The sequence below is a fragment of the Leucoraja erinacea genome, chromosome 35 (genome assembly GCF_028641065.1).
Source record: "Leucoraja erinacea ecotype New England chromosome 35, Leri_hhj_1, whole genome shotgun sequence".
Taxonomy (NCBI): domain Eukaryota; kingdom Metazoa; phylum Chordata; class Chondrichthyes; order Rajiformes; family Rajidae; genus Leucoraja; species Leucoraja erinaceus.
Window position 1 is genome coordinate 10,777,930 of NC_073411.1, and position 18,781 is coordinate 10,796,710.

At 43.6% G+C, this 18,781-nt stretch overlaps 1 protein-coding gene across 1 annotated transcript; it reads right to left on the minus strand.

Annotated features, from left to right (window-relative positions):
• Positions 1-694: 694 nt before the first annotated feature.
• ddx56 (DEAD (Asp-Glu-Ala-Asp) box helicase 56) lies at positions 695-14,686 on the minus strand. The gene is made up of 13 exons (XM_055662285.1): positions 14,508-14,686; positions 13,549-13,703; positions 13,292-13,462; positions 11,481-11,571; positions 8,928-9,169; positions 7,611-7,739; positions 5,736-5,849; positions 5,413-5,507; positions 4,407-4,480; positions 3,574-3,663; positions 3,228-3,333; positions 2,495-2,592; positions 695-1,588 (listed from the first exon to the last, which is right to left on the minus strand). The coding sequence occupies exons 2-13, from the start codon at positions 13,629-13,631 to the stop codon at positions 1,517-1,519; spliced, it is 1,365 nt and encodes a 454-aa protein (XP_055518260.1). The 5' UTR covers positions 13,632-13,703; positions 14,508-14,686; the 3' UTR covers positions 695-1,516.
• Between the last annotated feature and the right edge of the window lie 4,095 nt (positions 14,687-18,781).

The window sequence follows — 18,781 nt, forward strand, 5'->3', positions numbered from 1 at the left end:
TCAGTCTGAAGAAGGGTCTCAACCCAAAATGTCATCCATTCCTTCTCCACAGAGATGCTGGCTGTCCCACTGAGTTACTCCAGCTTTTTGTGCCCATCTTCGGTTTAAACCGGCATCTGCAGTTAACTTCTTACGCAGTGACTACCTACCTGATCTCCCAGTTGCTAAACACTTTATGTGTAAGGAGGAACTGTAAATACTGGTTTAAACCGAAGGTAGACACAAAAAGCTGGAGTAACTCAGCGGGACAGGCAGCATCTCTGGAGAGAAGTAATGGGTGACGTTTCGGGTCGAGACCCTTCTTCAGACTTTCAGGTCGTGAATTCTCTTTCCCATTCCCACACTGACCTTCCTATCCTAGGTCTCCTACATTGTCAAGAGTGAAGCCAAATACAAATTGGAGGAACAGCATCTCATATGGGGCGAGGAGGGAAAGATAGATCGGCCATAATTGAATGACATTACACTGACTGTGCCCCCCAACTGCTCTTTTATAGCACTTTAAACCTATACCCTCTAGTTATAGACTATTTATATCCGAACAGCAAAAGGCCATTCTGCTCCTTGAAGCTCTCCCGTATCAATTACTTTATGCACGTGATCTTTTTGTGTTATTCTAGAAAGGCATGGTCAAACTCCTGCCTTTGTTACATTGGAGTGGTCTGGACATAAAATAAACTCTGTAAGCTAAGGATAGTTACAAAAAACAATTTCCAAGGATAGATTTATTTAATAATATAGTATCGTCATTAAAGTTTATCTTATAAACATGTTATTTTGCACTTCTTTATTTTGCATTACTCATCCAATGCTAAATGTATTCACTTTACTGGAGGCAAGGTCTATTTGATATGAGGGTGGGAAACCCTGAACGATTTGATGGTATATCCCTGTAAGAAACTTTGTGTGAATGTGTGTGAGTGGGTGTGTGTGTGTGTGAGGGCAAGCACACATATGCATGTGAGAAAGATGATGGGTCTTCCATCAATGTAAACTTTGGAGACCACCACTACATATTGATATTGTGATGGAGAGGTTCCATTCCATGAGTAGCTTGTGACCTGGTTGGAAATCTCTTCTCCCTCTGCCCTGGAAGCAATTCAGTCCACATATTTTTCATGGATTCAACCTTTCTTACCTCTAAGTTACCATATTTCAGAATCTTTGGTCACAGTGTAACTAAACCAGCCAGATTGAGTGTGAAAATCCGCATCAAGGGAATGAAGTGAACGGGGCACGGCATTGCTGCATGAATAGCAAACATTTCTTGAAAGAGCAAATTGAGACCAAATAATATAAAAATTCCATACATCTTAAAAGTGTCCTCTCCCAAGTAAACGGAGAATATTTTCAGCCAGTGCCTTTGTCCTCGGTGTTGCCATACACCAAAATACAGCGCAGCTATTTTGGACTCCTCCAAGTAAACCAGGAGCTCAGGCTGATTTTAGGTATTGTATATAAAACAGGCCGATGCTATATCGTCAAATCCTCTCTTTCAGTTTTTGTAACCTCTTCATTACTTGGCACTTTTTGTCTTTCTTTTCTTTGTGTGTGAAAAATGCTTCAACGGATTCTGTTTCTTGTAAGTCTAAAAAGAAAAACACAAACTTTATACATCCCCCCAGAACACCAATTTACATTTATAGCTACAGTAGCATAAGATCACATTTAACACCAGCCTGTAACATTCATCAACATTTGCATTTACATCATTTGCAGATTACATGGAAGGAAGCAGAGGTGATGGTGGAAGATTGTTTTACCATATTGGAGGCCTGTGACGAGTGGTGTGACTCGGGGTTCGGTGCTAGGCCCATTGCTATTTGTCATCTCTATCAATGATTTGATTAAGAATGTATAAGATGATTAGTAAGTTTGCCATAAGGAACCGCAGATGCTGGAAAATCGAAGGCAGACAAAAATGCTGGGGAAATTCAGCAGTCTGAAGAAAGGTTTCGACCCGAAATGTTGCCTATTTCCTTCACTCCATAGATGCTGCCTCACCCACTGAGTTTCTCCAGCATTTTTGTCTACCTCAGGATGTTCACCAGTTGGGCGGTGGGCTGAGGAATGGTTGATGAGAGTTTTAATAGAGGAGTGCAAGGGGTTTGGGGAGTGTTGTAGAGCAGATGGATCTACGAGTGCAGGTACATTATAAATAACATCACAGTTAGATATGGTGATAAGGCTTTCCATAACTCAGCCTTCATCAGTCAGAGTTGGAGTCCTGGTTGGCCTTTATACAAGCAAGTGGGTGCAATCCCATACCCCCCGACTCGTGCCTTTTAGGCTTTTAGAAATCAGGCAGCCATTCACAATACAAGATGCCAGCCTCTAAACTGCCATTAGATTACCTGGTAGACATAAAATGCTGGAGTAACTCAGCGGGTCAGGCAACATCTCTGGAGAGAAGGAATGGGTGATGTTTTGGGTCGAGACCCTTCTTCAGTCCCGAAACGTCACCCATTCTTTCTCTCCAGAGAAATCATCTCACCTTGTTTCTGTTCTGTGTGCTGCTTTGCACGTCCTTTCGTCTCCATCTCTTCTTCATGCTGATGAGGGGATTTGCGATTCTTCTCAGAGTTTGCGGGACTAGCAGTATTAAAACAAATTAATCAATAACTGGTTCAACTACTAAAATCAGAATCAGTTTTAATATTTTCTAGTTCATCATACCATGATACCAACAGAAGCAGTTACCAAATAATGATAGTGGTTACAAGCTAGAAATTTCAAGACTCAGTGACTTCCAGTGATTTGCCCATGCAATTCAAGCAGCATTAATTAGATGAGGGAGTGCTATAATATGACAGCCTTTCAAATAAGACCTTAAACCAAAGCACTGAATGCTCTCTCAGGTGGACATGAGAGTGATGTCCTCAGACAGCAGGGCGTACTGGTGTCCAGGCTGACTTTTAGCCCATTCACATAGTCGGAACAAGTCTCATAAACCCCCTTCACCATTTAATTTAATGGCTAACATAACTGTAACCTCAACTATACACCCCCCTTTACCCAAGGCAGCATTTCATGTAACAAAAAAACTTTTAGCTGTACCTCAGTATACGTGACATTGCCTGAACGGTCTGTGACTCGTAGCGCTGTGGCCAGTAGCGCTTTGTTTACATTCCCACGCGCTTTTTGCCTTTCAGTTACAGCTTATGCTTTTGTCTTCTCCATGAGAAAGAATAAAATGGTCCCTTTAAAGAATTGGACTATTGACTCACTCAGGTAATCTGGTACATTTTTCATATGTGGCTTCACAATTGCAGGGTGCAGAGGTTTATCGTGTCTCAACAATTGAAAGTCTCTAGGATTATCCTCAAAGTATGTCTGTAAAAGAATACAAGGTCAGAGAAAAAATACCATATTTTATACCATACTTTAATTCTCCACAAAAATATTTTCCTCAAGTTTATTTTTCCCGTGTCCATCTTAGAAATCTGATGCTAGTTGACTAACAATGCAACAGAGGATCTCACTGGCTGACTAACACTAACAGAGGATCAAGATTCCACTGACTACTGGTTTCCTAACATTGTAGCAGACGATGGAGAACCCACAGTTTCTCACCTTCAATTTCTCAGAGTTGAGTAGCTCCTGTTTGATTTCTTTGAGCCGAGCTTCCTTAATCGCCTGCTTTGTAACTGAACGCATGGCATCCTAGAAAGAGATGAAAATCTTTAAACAAGACCACCCTGACCCGAGGGCATCTAAAGCATTTCCAACCCCGGGACATCTAATGCACTTCCAGACAAGGCAATATTTGTGAAATTAACTAATCATCGTAGCGTAGAATAAACACAGATTAGCTCAACAATTAGCAATATAAACATTTCATTTTTTTTTGTTGGAAAGAGAAGCTGGCTGACATCAAAAATAACTCCTGGTGTTCTTCGCAACAATGTCACAGGATCTCTCATGCCTGAGGGGAGATGAAGCCTCAATTTAATGTTGCAGACAAAAATTTAATTTTCTAAATCTCACTGTTCCCTCAGTCACATATAGTAATGTCAGCCTAGATTTTAGTGCTCAAGACTCTAGAGTGGGATTTCAAACTTCTGACTAGGAGAGGAGTGTGCTTGCTGCTGATCCCCACCCCTCAACCACACCTCAGGACCTTTGTTGAACAAATCTGAACAAATTAAATGGAAGTACAGGTTTCACCAATACGGTCATTTCTTAATAGTATTAATACCATAATTTCTTATCGTATGGATCTTCAATTAACAACTGTGTGACAAGGATAGACATCGGATGCACCACAACGGCCATCACACTTTATTCATAAGGGGACAGCTCTGACTTCACATTTGTAGAATACATTTACACTCAACAAGGAGATCTTATAAAGACAGGCCAGTAAAAAAATATATACAACAGAAATCAGTAGGTGATCGTCATACCTTACATCTGTAGCGGAAACCCTCAATCTCTTCAATGTGGAACCGGTAGGGTTTCAAAGCACAGTCCATGTTCTCTGTTGATACGAAATAATAAGTATTGAATCTACGAGTCAACATTGCTTAATGATCAGATGCATTCTGCTTCTGAGGTTTTTTCCTTAATGGAAGACCAGAGATTGTTCGGGGGCAGCAACAATAGTGACATTGAGGTGTAATTCTTTGCATCATGATGCTTTGGGTTTTTGATGCTACCAAGGCAGAAGTGTAGAAAACCGTCTAATCTACTGACAAATAGCAGGAAAATCTTGCCACAATCCCTTCAATTAACTAGATACATTTCATAACACATAAAACACAGTAAACAAATACAGCTTAAGCAGCTTTTCTTCTTTAGATCTTTACTTTGTATTTGCTTACAAATCTACTTTTTAAAATGTTGATAATAACTAATTAGATTTGGTACACAAAAATGCTGGGGAAACTCAGCGGGTGCAGCAGCATCTATGGAGCGAAGGAAGTAGGAAACGTTGCCTATTTCCTTCGCTCCATAGATGCTGCTGCACCCGCTGAAGACCTCCAGCATTTTTGTGTACCTTCGATTTTCCAGCATCTGCAGTTCCTTCTTAAATAATTAGATTTGGTTACTGGCTACCATTCAGTGTAAATTGTGGAAAAGGGGAAAAGCAGATTCTGTTGTGAATTTGGGCATGTACTTTTAATTCATAATTATTTATCTTAACAAATGAAACTGTATCACAATTACGATACAAACGGGTTCTTAAGTTGAGATACTAGTTGTATGAACACGTGTATCTCGTGAGGGAATGAATTTCTGATCATCCCTTTCATCTGTATGTCAATGGGATGAGCCACAAAGCTCTGCGTGGGAAATTCTAGCCATGTGTATACATAATGTTGCTCTGCTCCAACTAAGCCACACCCCAACCCAACAAAGTATTTTAGGCAATAACTTAGACCAGGCAGGCTAAATGTTATTTGTATGAACCTCCAGTTAGTGCTTCTTCCACTTGATGCAGCAGTGGCAGTTCCGTGAGTGACACAAATGTCAGTGCCGTACCCTGGTTATCCACACGAGCAGTCCTGTGGGAGTAAATGGAATTTGAATTCATTACCAACCTCAGCATTCATTTTACAAAATATACTATTTTAATGGTCAAAAGCACCCAAGTATCCCATTTCAGTGACCAACGCATTGCATCTGAGCAAGCAAACAAACACTGGCAGACAGTCACAAGGCTACAGATGGGAAGCGATCAGACACCAGGAGGGGGGAAAATAGGAAGAGACGCGACGTGTATAATGACATACCTTCCGACGCGATGTATGTACGAGTCCACCGTGAGTGGGAAGTCAAAGTTAATTACAGTTGACACGTTCTGAAAGTCTATGCCACGTGAGACGCCATATTCGTAATCCTTCACTCTAAATGGGAGAAAAGATTAAGATTACCTGGTAATTATGAGCATGAGAGAATGTCCTATCTAAAGAGGTGCATTAAACCAAGCACTGCCTCTAGTCAGACCAAACTGATTTTCATAAATAACAACTGTGGGCCATACAATCAAATCTCAATCGCTTACTTCAAGTTCTACACACACCTTGGCATTGTTCTAGGTAAGGGAAAAATGAGGCAGATAATACATGGGAAACATTAATCAAAGGTCCAGGAACTAACAGCAATTACAAGATCTAGTTCTAAGAATTATGTGCTAAAGATGTTCAACCTAATGTAGCTCCAAGTGCACACCAACCTTGAATATTGATGGAGAAAAATCTAGTGTCAAACGCACTGAAATTTGGAGTCACAAAAGAAAATCTAGCATTTATCAAAAACAATTTCAGGCAATCTATTCAAAATGTCTTGGAAATAAATGGCGCACATGGTGGTTGTACATCCTGTTGTGTCCATTCCGAATAAAAAAGTGGAGACAAGAACCTGCAGATGCTGGAATCTTGAACAAAACACAAACTGCAGATGGAATTCAGCGGGTCAGGCAGCACCTGGGGAGGGAATGAGCAGACAAGGTTTCGGGTCTAATGAAAGGTTTAGATCTGAAACTTCATCGATCCATTTCACTCCACAGATACTTCCAGCATTCCACTCCCTGACACTTAGTCTGATGAAGGGTCTCGACCCGAAACGTCACCTGTTGCTTTTCTCTAGAGATGCTGTCTGACCTGCTGAGTTACTCCAGCATTTTGTGTCTATCTCCCTCCACGGATGCTGGCTGACTGCCGAGTTCCTCCAGCATTAATGCATTTCGTTGTCTCTGTACTGTACACTGACAATGACAATTAAAATTGAATCTGAATCTGACTTTGTGTTTTGCTGAAGGGAAATGTGCTACTTTAACCAATCCCATTTCCCACCCATGGCACAGCAGGTCAGCACAGATTAAGTGCTCATTCAGTGCAACCAGGATCTCTGCCTCCACCACCCAGAACTGGGTAACTAAGGTTGTCCTTGCCAAACATGGAGATAAAGGAAAATAGTTTTAATCTTAGTAGTTGCCATTATCAGGGTCAATGGTAAGAGGTACATTCAGTCAAGATACCACCACATAGGGCTACCTGAGGAGAATAGCAGACTCACCCTTGAAGAAAAGTCAAACATTAAAAAAAACTGGAATAACTATATTAAACAAAATGTTACAAGAATGTTCGGTATACAGTTCAAAGCAAGTAACTGGGATTATGTTCTGTGGTCCATAACCATCAAGCCTAATATGATTCCTTAGCACCTCACACCCTCCCTCTGCTGAGCAGACCTGCACACAGCACTCATCCTGCGACCTAATATATGTCCAGCATGACCTCCCTAATATTAACATCAGCCAATTATGCCAAATATCTTGGATACTTCATAACCTGATTATTCATCTGTCACCCTCCTGACAAGTCAGAATATGCATCCCACAATCTCTCTCTACTTCTTAATCCCCCCAACATTTACAGTACATTCTTTGGTCTTCACTCTCCTCGTCAAATTTCACGCGATTGAATGATGCACTTTTCTGCCCAGCTGGCCTGTGGACTGCTTTGATCAGATGCAACCCTTTGTTTCAGATCTTTAACTATTATATAAGACAGGTTTAGTGTTGTACGAGTGTAAACAAACACTTGATGGTCAGTGTGGACTCAATGGACCCGTTTATGAACTGTGAGACTATTAATAATGCTTACTTTGCTCCTTTGCCGTGTTTTTTCTCCTTCTTTACCATATCTGTGCTGGCAGCATTTGTCAGATCGTGTTCGTCTGTTGCAATGATGTAGTTGTAAATACCACGATTGAATTGACCGATGATATGACACCTGATGAAGTACATTGATAAGTAAGGCTCCTTTACAACGCAGCTTCTCCCACCACCCTCCCAACCCACACCACAGACTGTCATCTGTTCCGCACAGCAGTCTCTTAACAAAAGAGCTGACTGCAATCTCTCAGTCCTGGGCTAGGCTGGGAACAGCAAAAGGTAAAAGATTGAAAAGCAGTTTGAACCCAGGGGTCACTGTCTCAAAATGAGGGTTGGGCCATCTAGGACCGAAACAAGAAGCTGTTCATTCTCTCAAGATTCGGTGAATCTTTGGAACTCTGCATGACTATGGAGGTTCGGTCACTGGTTGTGTTCAAAATAGATCAATAGATCACTGGATATTAGGGAAATCAAATGACATAGGAATAAGGGTAAATGGTGGTGATGTAGATCAGCCATGGTCCTGTTGAATTCCCAGACCAACTGGAGAAAACATATGGCCATGAGTCTTATTCTTTACAAGCTTCCCGCCTCTTCTCTAGCCAGAACTACAGCTGGCACAGTGCTGGGCTCTCTGACAAAGGAATAAAAGCCAAATTGCTGAAGATTCCCAGTTGGTCATGTAGCATTTATGAAGAAACAGAAATTCTTCAGATTGATGATCAGTTATGTAGCAATTGTGTTGTAATTTTGCAAATTCAACATCTGTGGTACAGTACTTTATTTTTCATGCCCTTGTTGCGGAGAGGTTATGGGGGGGGGGGCGCCGCCGAGCCCTGTGGTGGACGGAGGACTGTCGGGTTAGGTGTTGAGGCACTGCATTCAAGTTCCGGATAGTGGAACAATCAGTGAACATGGTGATTGCACAAGAAAGCAAGTTGAGGTAAATGATCGTCATAATCATATTGAATGGCAAGGCAGTCTTAGGGAGATGGATAACTGCTATTTCTATTTTATACGGTCCAATCTCCCCCACAACACACAATATGGCACTCTGCATCTTCCAGTCACACAACTCAGAACTTGGGTTCTAGTCTGATGGAACAATGCAAGTATTGGTGCATTCAAAGCTAATTTCATTTAATTCTTCACATATGCATTGGTATTACTCTGTGCATACACAAGACTTATTCCCTGTGGAACTTAAGGTAGGAATAAGGAAAGGTAGGTCAAAGGAGAAAGAAAGAAACATAATTGGAAAAAAAAACAAGAAGACAGCAGTGAATGTATCCAAGATAAGCCATACCTGGAGTGGACTGGTAGCTCTGAGTTTAGAACGCAGGAGAAGATGCTGAATTGTTCCAGGAATAACTTCAGCCGGTAACATCTGCCAATGGAATTCACAAAAACAATGGTCTTGCCGCGGACAAGGGAAAGCTTGAATAACGTGTAGATCAGCAAGAACTTCTCCTCCTCCTCACAGTTTATGTGGTACTGAGTCAACTGTGAGCTGTCCGGAAGTCGAGACTCTTGCAGCTTCAGTATCACCTAAAGGATATGAGATTACAGAACAGCATCATGTCCCAGCCACGCAGTACTATGCAAGACAAATGCAGGCACACTAGAGAACTGATATTCTCTTAGTATATTCATAATTGGCAAGGAGTTACGACTGTCAGAAAATAACATTTGCTTCCCCATTTATAAATTCACAAATCCATATCATATTCACCAGATGGATATTTCTAAAGCTGTTGTGCAATATATCCACCAGAAGGATATATCTAGGGATATTTCAAAACCTCAGGAAGCCTAAGTATCTCAAAGATATACAAATCAATCTGCATTCATAAGGCCCCACAATCAAGTAGAGCTGGAAGTCCAACTGAGTCCACATCAACACAAGTGGCGAAGAAACTCATAGAGGTTCGGTCAGCATTTGCGGAGGGAATCGTCAGACAGCTTTTTGGGTTGTGACCATTCTTCAGAAGAAACATCGTCTGTCCATTCCCTCCACAGATGCCGCCTGACTCAGAGTTCTTCCAGCGCTTGTGTTTTGTTCAAGATTCCAGCATCTGCATTTGGTTCAGCATCAAATTGGCTTAAGGCCAGGTGAAACAGTCCATTACAACACCTATGAACCCTATTCATAAAACACCAATCAAATCTTTATTGTTCATTTGAAATGATGGAGTGCCTTATTCCTGAACTTAGAAAGAATGCCCAGATCTAAGCGTAGTAGTAAATCTCGGTTCAGTTCGGTTTAGTTTATTGTCACATGTACCAAGGTTGCATGATATCCAAAGATAGACACATTAAGCTGGAGTAACTTAGTGGGACAGACAAATTCTCTGGAGAGAAGGAATGGATGATGTATTGGGTCAAGTCCAAAACGTCACCCAATACAATACAAATTTACAATACAAATTTATTATCATTTGAGCCCCAGTGAGACTCAAACGAAATGTTGTTTCCACAGCCATACAAACAAAGACACTGTCTTACAGACATACACATAATTAAATTCACACAAACATCCATCACAGTGAAGCCACTGTGATGGAAGGCAAGTCTTTTCTCTCCCCTGTTCTCCGTGTCTCTCCCGATGTCCAAGCCCCAGGCGGGCGATGATGAGTCCCACGGCCATTTTAGGCCGCGCGGGGCGATTTACGGCCCCGCTCCCGGTCTGAAAGTCCAAGGTTGGAACCCCCCACGGGCGATGGTGAGTTCCCAATGAAGCCGCGGCCGGCGATGTTCTAATTTGTTCCCACCCCGCACACGTAGAAGTGGCGTTGCGGGATCGGGATCCGGAAAGCGGTCTCTCCTATCTCCTCCCAGACCCGCGAGCTCCCGATGTCCAGTCCATCGACCTGCGGCTGCGTTGCTGGAGCCTCCACCAGGAGTCGAGTCGCAGCAGCGAGTCAAAAGTCCCCAACATGGTGAGTCCGCAGATCCGCGCTGTTTCCCCGAGCCGGGGCCGCTCCACGTTTCGCTAAGCCCCCAGTCCCGAAAAAAGTCCCCGGACCAAGTTGTTTTAAAGAATTCTTACCCCCCCCCCCCCCGCCCGGGTTTAAAAATGCATTTAGCTCCGGGAAGCGGTCTTCTCTCTCTCCAGTCCTGAATTCTTCAAAAATGTGGCTGACATCAAGGCTGTATGCCCGCTGCCACGGTGAGTCGCGCCAACTGACCCTGCGTCTCTTTGCTGATGCCTGCCCTCACTGAGTCCAGGTTGAGTCCGATTAGCAATAAACCTGATAAATACCGCCCGGCCCCACGTTGCTCCGAGTTGCTCATAGAATAAAGAGATCCGCATTCCGCATCCGGGCGTTCAGCTCCTCCACGGTGGATTCAGAGGAATAACAAAGTGGTGCCGAGTATTACCCGACAGGTAAAAAAGTACAGGGAAGAGATTTAAAGTAGTTATCCTCCACCCCCCCCCCCCCCCCCCCCCTGACCCCCGCCGCCCCCTCCCACATATCCACATTTAGGTGAATACTATCAATTGAAAAACACCAAAACTACATTTAACTGTCTTCCTAAACAAAAAAAGACTGACAGGCTGTAGGGGTGGCAAACGATTGTCGCGTCGCGCCCGCCAAAATTACTAGTTTCTTCCTTTCTTCTCGCCAAAGGATGGTTGGCAACTGAGCAAGAACACTTTAGGAACCAGCATGTTGTATAAGTTTCTACAGATTTGCATGCTATCCATTCAGCAGAAAGAAAATAGATTACAATCGAGCCATTTACAGAACATGATAAAGGAATAACATTTGCGTTTAAGATCCTGGTTCATCAGTATTACCACCAGTAAAAAAAAGGCCAACGACAAAATGTCAAGTTGTTTTAGAAGAATTCTTACCGGGTTATGAAGCACTAGCTCTTTCAGTGCCTGAACATCTTCATTAAATGTGGCTGACATCAAGAATGCCTGATAAATCTTTGGGAGATGTCTGCAGTGGATTAGAATAAACCTGATAAGTACATATGTCATACTCTGCGACATTGCTCTCAGGGTGCAAATGTTAGATCTTCTGTGACAATAAAGAGTTAGTTGATACAAAGCAAATAAAAGATTCCGTATCCAGCATTCAGTTATCAGACCACAGTCCGAATTGTGATGCCAATGTAAACATGTAGAGAACGTTACAGATTGTCTTGGGAAAATGACATCAGCATTCCTACACAGATCCTTAAGGTGGATGGTTGGCAAAAGCAAGAACACTTTCAGGAATGACCTTGTTGTATAATGTTTATTGGTGCTTGTAGACCATGTGAGAAAAAGCATATATTAACCGGGGCTCAACGGAGGATATTTTTGTCTCCTAATTAAAAGGTTGATAGTTCACACACCAGAAAACTGAGCATAAAAATCTAATTTACACAGCGGGAGTGCAATACTATTGAAGCCTTGTTCAGTTAGCAAGATGGACATAAAGATTTCATGACAATTTTTAAGAATGCCAGTAGAGGGAACCTGGCGCCCAGGCAATCTTTTTTATTCTATACTCAACATTATTCCAATACAAATTATCTTGTCATGATCACTGCTGTTAATGAGTTTGTTGAGTGCAAACTCATCGCTATATTCCAAACAATTAATCACACAAAAAACTCAGCAGTTGTAAAATAATTAAAGGCCTTTTATATTAATTTGTTAGATTTGTTTTGCTTATTATTTATTACCCATGTGTATTTACAGGTTTGTTATAGGTAAGAATTTAATTGTAGTTATTGGTACACATGACAATTAAACACTCCTGACTATATAAATACTTAGCAGGCATTTCTCCCCACTCAAAATTTACAATGTCATTTATTATTTCTTGGGAACTGCTCTTAAATTAGTACCTCTAATTGTTCCATCTGCATCAGACCTACAACTAGTTGTTGCGATATCTTATATAGTCTATTTATGGGACCAGTCATTCAGCAGATAAAGGCCTTTTGGCCGACAAGGTTCATGCTGAACATCAAACACCAATTTGAACAAAACTATAGGGGAGGCACAATGATGCAGTGGTAGAGTTGCTGCCTTACAGCACCAGGGACTCTGATTTAATCCCGACTACGAGTGCTGTTTGTATGCAGTTTGTACGTTCTCCCTGCGATCACCACATTCTAAAGGCGTATAGGTTTGTAGGTTGACACAAAACGCTAGAGTAACTCAGTGGGTGAGGCAGCATCTCTGGAGAGAAGGAATGGGAGATGTTACAGGTCGAGACCCTTGTTCAGACTGAAGAAGGGTCTCGACCCGGAATGTCACCCGTTCTCTCCAGATGCTGCCTCACCCGCCGAGTTACTCCAGCATTTTGTGTCTGCCTTCGATTTAAACCAGCATCTGCAGTTCTTTCTTACATAGGTTTGTAAGTTAATTGGCTTCCGTAAATTGCCCCTGGTGTGTAGGATGTGAAACTGGCATAACATAGAACAGTGTACGAACGATTGTTGGTCGGCACAGATTCGGTGAACTGAGGGGCCCGTTTCCACGCTGTATCTCCAAACAAAACTAATCCAATTTCAATTAAATTGAATGTCATAATATTGATACTGAATAATCAATGGAAGAATCTCGTAAAGTAGTTCACACAATAGATGTGGCCAAACTGAAAGACAAAATACAGCAAGCAGATGGAAATTCAGTCAAACCAAATCACAAATTTTGTTTTTTACCCCAAAAGGTTCTTCAAGTCATTTTCAAATCCAAATGAGAAGACCAGATCTGCCTCGTCAATCACAAGCATTTCCAGTGATGTACAGAGACTCAGGGTATGTTGCTCCAAGTGCAGCAGAACGCGGGAGGGTGTGCCTATTACAATGTCGGGCTTCTCCATCAATATGGGCCTGAAGGAGAGAATCAGTACTGAGAAGGTCCGTGCCAACGGTACAAAAAGAGAAGTTTCACAGATAAACATTAGTTATTTTTCTACCTCTGTGCTGATATATCCGCCTGTCCCGAGATATCAGCAACTCGAACATCCCACGTACAGTAGGATGTGAGTTGTCGGATCATCTGCTGTACTTGCTGACCCAGCTCCTTTGTGGGAACCAACACAAGGGCTCGCACCGCCTGCTCACAGGTGGACTGAGGGGAGACACAGGGGTTATAGAAATTCCAGCTCCACTACAGGCATCTCTGACACTCTGCTCAACTACAAACTTGGTTCCTGCACACACTTCACATTGAGTTACAAGTAGACTTCCTTGTGGCAGCAAATACATTAAGCATTGCTAAAATTGCATACTACTTAGAGAATTCATGCTGCATTTGTATTTAGGTGGCACAGTTGCTGCCTTACAGTGGCAGAGACCAGGGTTCGATGCTGACCACGTGTGCTGTCTGTACAGAGTTTGTACATTCTCCCCTGTGACCGTATGGGTTTTCCCTGGCGCTGCGGTTTCCTCCCACATTGCAAAGACGTACAGGTTTGTAGATTAATTGGATTTGATCAAAATCGTAAATTGTCCCTAGTGTGTAGGACAATGCTTGTGTACAGGTATCGCTGGTCAGAGTGAGTCTCAGTGAGGCAAAGGGCCTGTTTCTGTAGTTTATCTCCAAACTCTAAACTCTGAGGTAGAGCAATCAAGTGTAAAGTCCAAGGTTGTAGTAGTATTCTGGTAAACAGCGCAACCGCTAAGGGGAGACACAGCAACTGCTGGGATGGGAAAGTGCAATTCATAATAAAGTAACTTTGGGCAGCTACAATTTCCTTGTTTCCAAAATCCCACTCATTGCCCGTGTACATGTTTGGAATTTAACCCTGTGCATTGAAGGACCAAGTGTAGGAAACACACATACAAGTCTGCATGAACTCTCAAAATCAGACCATGAAAACTTAAACGGATGGCGACGACTTAATGAGCAAATAGGGCGGATGCAGGAGATTACCTTTTTTGTGTTGAGAAGATGCTCGATGATGGGAATGGCATACGCTGCAGTTTTCCCAGACCCAGTTCGTGCCCTGGCAAGAAGATCTTTTCCCTCCAATGCCAGAGGAATGGCTTTTTCCTGGATTAGAGTTGGCTGGGCCCAGTTCAGTTTAGAAATTGCCTGATTATTTGTATTTTAGTGGGTGGAGAAAACACACATGGTTACACAACATTTGGCCATACTGTTCTAAGTTTTCTACTTTTCATCTTAATGCAGCTCTACACATCTCTCCCTTCAGCATCTCCCTCGATCCTACTTCCCAACCCACCACCGGCATCCTATTACTCCTTTCCAACATCACTATCTCTGGGGAAACAGGCTCATATCTTCCAACATTACTTCAACATCACCCTCACCCTTTTTAATTACCATCTTTCGGCACCACCCTCCTCTATTCAGCAAATGTCCACCACCTCTCCCCATTTGTTTTCCATCTCCCAACCTTAATGCACTGTAATGAACTGCTCGCACTCTCTGCCTTTCTCCAAGTAGCCACACCTCCTTCCCGCTAGCCCTTCCCCACAAACCTGACCTCAGATCTAACCCCCCCTCCCCCCTCCCTCGAGAAATGTTTATTTTCCCAGCACACACGTGACAGTGGCGACAAAGATCCTGTAGCTCGCTGGTGGCAAGAAACAACCCCCGGTCCTCCTCTACCACCCCCCCTCCCTCCATACCTTCCCTCCCTGAGTCCTATCTCACTCCAACCTTCACTACCCACCTCTCTATCTTCCCTCCCACAAGATCTCTATCACCCCTATCTCTTCTCCCCTTTTGGTTCCACCATCCTTCCGTTCCTTCCGTCATTCTACTCTCCCCGTCCCTACTCCCCTCCCCACTCCCCCCGCCCCGCGCACTCCTCACTTTCCGCATCCTCCCATCGTCCCCAACCTCCCTCCCTCCCACACGTCCTCTCCTCCCTACCACACCCTGCTCCGTCCCTCCTTCCACCCTCCAACTTTCACGCCCACAGAGGCGGGGAGGTGGCCGGCAAATCACCGTGCACCATCATGTCCTGAAGAGAACATGTAATGTCTGAAGGGAAAAGTATTTGTCTGAAGAGAAAATGTATTGTCTGAAGAGGAACATGTAATTGTCGAAGAGAACATGTAATTTGGCTGAAGGGACGGAACATGATTTGTCTGAGGAACATGTATTCTACTGAAGAGGGAACATGTATGTCTGAAGAGAACAGTGCCGTCTGAAGGGACGCTGTATTTGTCTGCCGAGAGTAAATGTATGTCTGAAGAGAACATGTATTGTTGAAGGCCCCACATGGCGGTTGTATGAGACTGGAAACAGCAGATTTGTGCTCCGAGAGAATACAACCCAGATCTCTGTTGAAGAGGACAGTCGTAATTTACAGGAAGGGAAACCATGATTTGCTCATGAATGAGAACACTGTATTTGTCTGAAGAGAACATGTAAATTGTCGGAGGAGAAACCGGGTGGGGGAGTGTGAAGAGCAACATGTATTGTCTGAAGAGGAACATGTATTGGTGTATGAGAGAGAACATGGGTATTGGTCGAAGAGGGGAGTCAAAAATTATGTGGTGTCTTGAGAGAAACGCTGTAATTTGGGGGTCGTGCACAGAAGTACCAGTATTGTTGGTCGTGCAACACTCGAAGCAAAACGCGGGGGTGGGGGGGAGATAGTGTGTGTACTTGAAAGGTGGAAAAAAGCTGGCAGATTTGTCTTGGGAGGTGGAGGGCGCATGAATGGTGAATTTGCGGTATCTGAAGTGAGGACACGGAGGGGGGGGTGGAAATTTTGGATGCTGAAGAGAAACTTTTTTTGTCCTGAAGAGAACATAGGTATTGTGTCTACGAAGAGTGAACATGTATTGGTGTCTTAAGGGATAGCATGTATAATGTCAATGAAGAGAACATGTAAAAATAAAAGGTTCTGAAGGGAACATCGTCTTGGTGTCTGAAGTAAGTGAACATGGTATTATGTCTGTGAGGGGAGAAACAAACAGTATTGTCTATAAGTGACTACATGATGTTGTCTGGAGAGAACAAAATAGTATGGAAGTTGGGTGGGGGATCGGAAGAGGAGACATTGTATTGTCTGAAAGACACCTGTATTTGTCGTAGTAAGAGGGCAACACGAAGAGAGACGGTAGGTACAAAAAGGCTGGCGACCTCAGCTGGTGCAGCCTGCATCCGAATTGGAGAAGCGAAGACACAGAATAATCAGTTGTGAAAAGCTGTGGGCTCTGGAGAGAGGTAGGAGAACTTCTTCATGTACATATTGCGTGAGATATCGGCAGTGGGAAAGATCGACAAACAGATGGGTTCAGAGGACTGCCAGTTGCGAGGAAAAATTTGAAGGCTCACACATAACAAAAAGTCGTGGAGAAACTCAGCGGGTGCGCCAATCTATGGAGCGAAGTGATGATAGCCAAAAAACGGGTTTTCGGGGGTGCAATAACGACCTTCTGACAGAGGACAGTTGTGTTTAAAGAGGAACTCAGATGATGGAAATTCGAAGGTAGACAAAAGTGCTGAGTAACTCAGCAAATGGTCAGCAATACTGGGAGCTGATCGGATAGGCAACCCTTCTTCAGACTCAAACAGGGTGGGGGGGTGTGGAAGAAAAGAAAACAGGCGGGGGGGGTCACATATCAGAAACTATGCTGTGTCGCATAATTAGTTAGAAAAATCCGGGGACAAATAGACTATCCAAGTTGTGGGGGTGAAACACAACTTGAGAGTTGACATTGCTGTCTACCGATATCAGCCACGAATAAAAAAGACGCACAGACACACACAAATAGTCTTTTAACGGTAGACATCCCCGCCCAGCGGAACTCAAAGTTTCGCGCACGTGAGGGAAGTCACCTGCGTGGGTTTCCTGGTTCCTCCTCCTCTTATCTCCCGTGGTAAAAGTCGGGGTCTCCCAAACCCCTCGCTGATCCTGCCGTGCTACGATGGCCCGTGTTCAGGCCCGAAATCATCGGACAGGATGATCGTAACTCCACGACCGTCTGGAATAAGAAACATGTCTGGGAATCATACGTATTTTGAGAACATGGAGTCCATTTGGGCGCACTAGTTCTTCCGAGAAACGCCCGGCTCCCAAAAGTCCCCACAGGCCGAAGCCTGGTCGACGGAAGAGTCGCGGGCAGAAAGGGGGGTTACTGCCCCCCGCGCCCTGTCTAAAAAGATAAAGGATCCCAAGACATCGTGGTGCGATATTGATGTCACCAAGCGAACAAAAAAAAAGATGCTGCAAAAAGAACGGGGGAAAAAAAAAAAGAAGCGCAAACAAAAGAAAGGGGGGGGGGTAGGCTGGAAGCTCCCTGCGAGGGGGGGACCACAGTGCGGGGGGTAACCCTCCGCGTGTTTGAAAGGGTGCAGCCAAGCCCAACACTTTCCGTAGCTTCACTGTCACGACACTCCAGGTAAGGGGACACTTAAAGCGCCGCTCCGCATAAGTAGAAAAAAAGAAAAAAAATTAGATCCAGTGCTGCAACCGCTGGCTAGAATCTTTGTCTGTCCCCGGCCTAAAGAGCGAAGCGCGCACCGGCAGATCTTCTCCACCGTCTGCAGAAGGAATAGACATGAAATGTGACCCATCCCTTCCATCCAGATTGCTGCCTGCCTGCTGAAGTTCACTCCATCAGTTTTGTGTCTCCCCTTCGATTAACACCATCTGCAGTTCCTTGGTCCTCACACTCATTGTTTAACCACCCATGGTCTGCTTATTTTCGCACAACATCCCGATATGTTAAACATTAAATTTTAAAATACATTCCTCAGACACCCTGCAAATAACATTAATTTCAGCTGATTTTTAGTAGGGTGAGAAACAAGAACTGCCGGTGGGGTGTTGGATGAAAAAAGAGGAGGACCTGCAGATGCAGGTTTAACCACCAAAGATTGACACCAAAGGCTTGATGCTAAACAGGCACAAGTAAAAAATCTGGATTTACCAGCAGGTCAGGCAAGAGAATACTCATAAGACCAGAGAGGGTGGGGCTAAAGAGCGTGGGTGGAGGGCCTTCGGAGTTATTCCAGTACTTGTAGCTTGGTTAATTAGACCATGACATTCTATGCACCGATTTTGCCTTCTAATGCGCGAGAGCCGAACAAGTTATAAAAATTAGCGAGGAAGAGGGAAACTTAAGAGGTCAAGCCTACTTTAGTGTTGAGTTAGAATAAATCATAGCTTTATTGGTCAACGTGTGATCGGAGAGGTTCTCCAATGAAAGTGTCTTTTGTTTGTT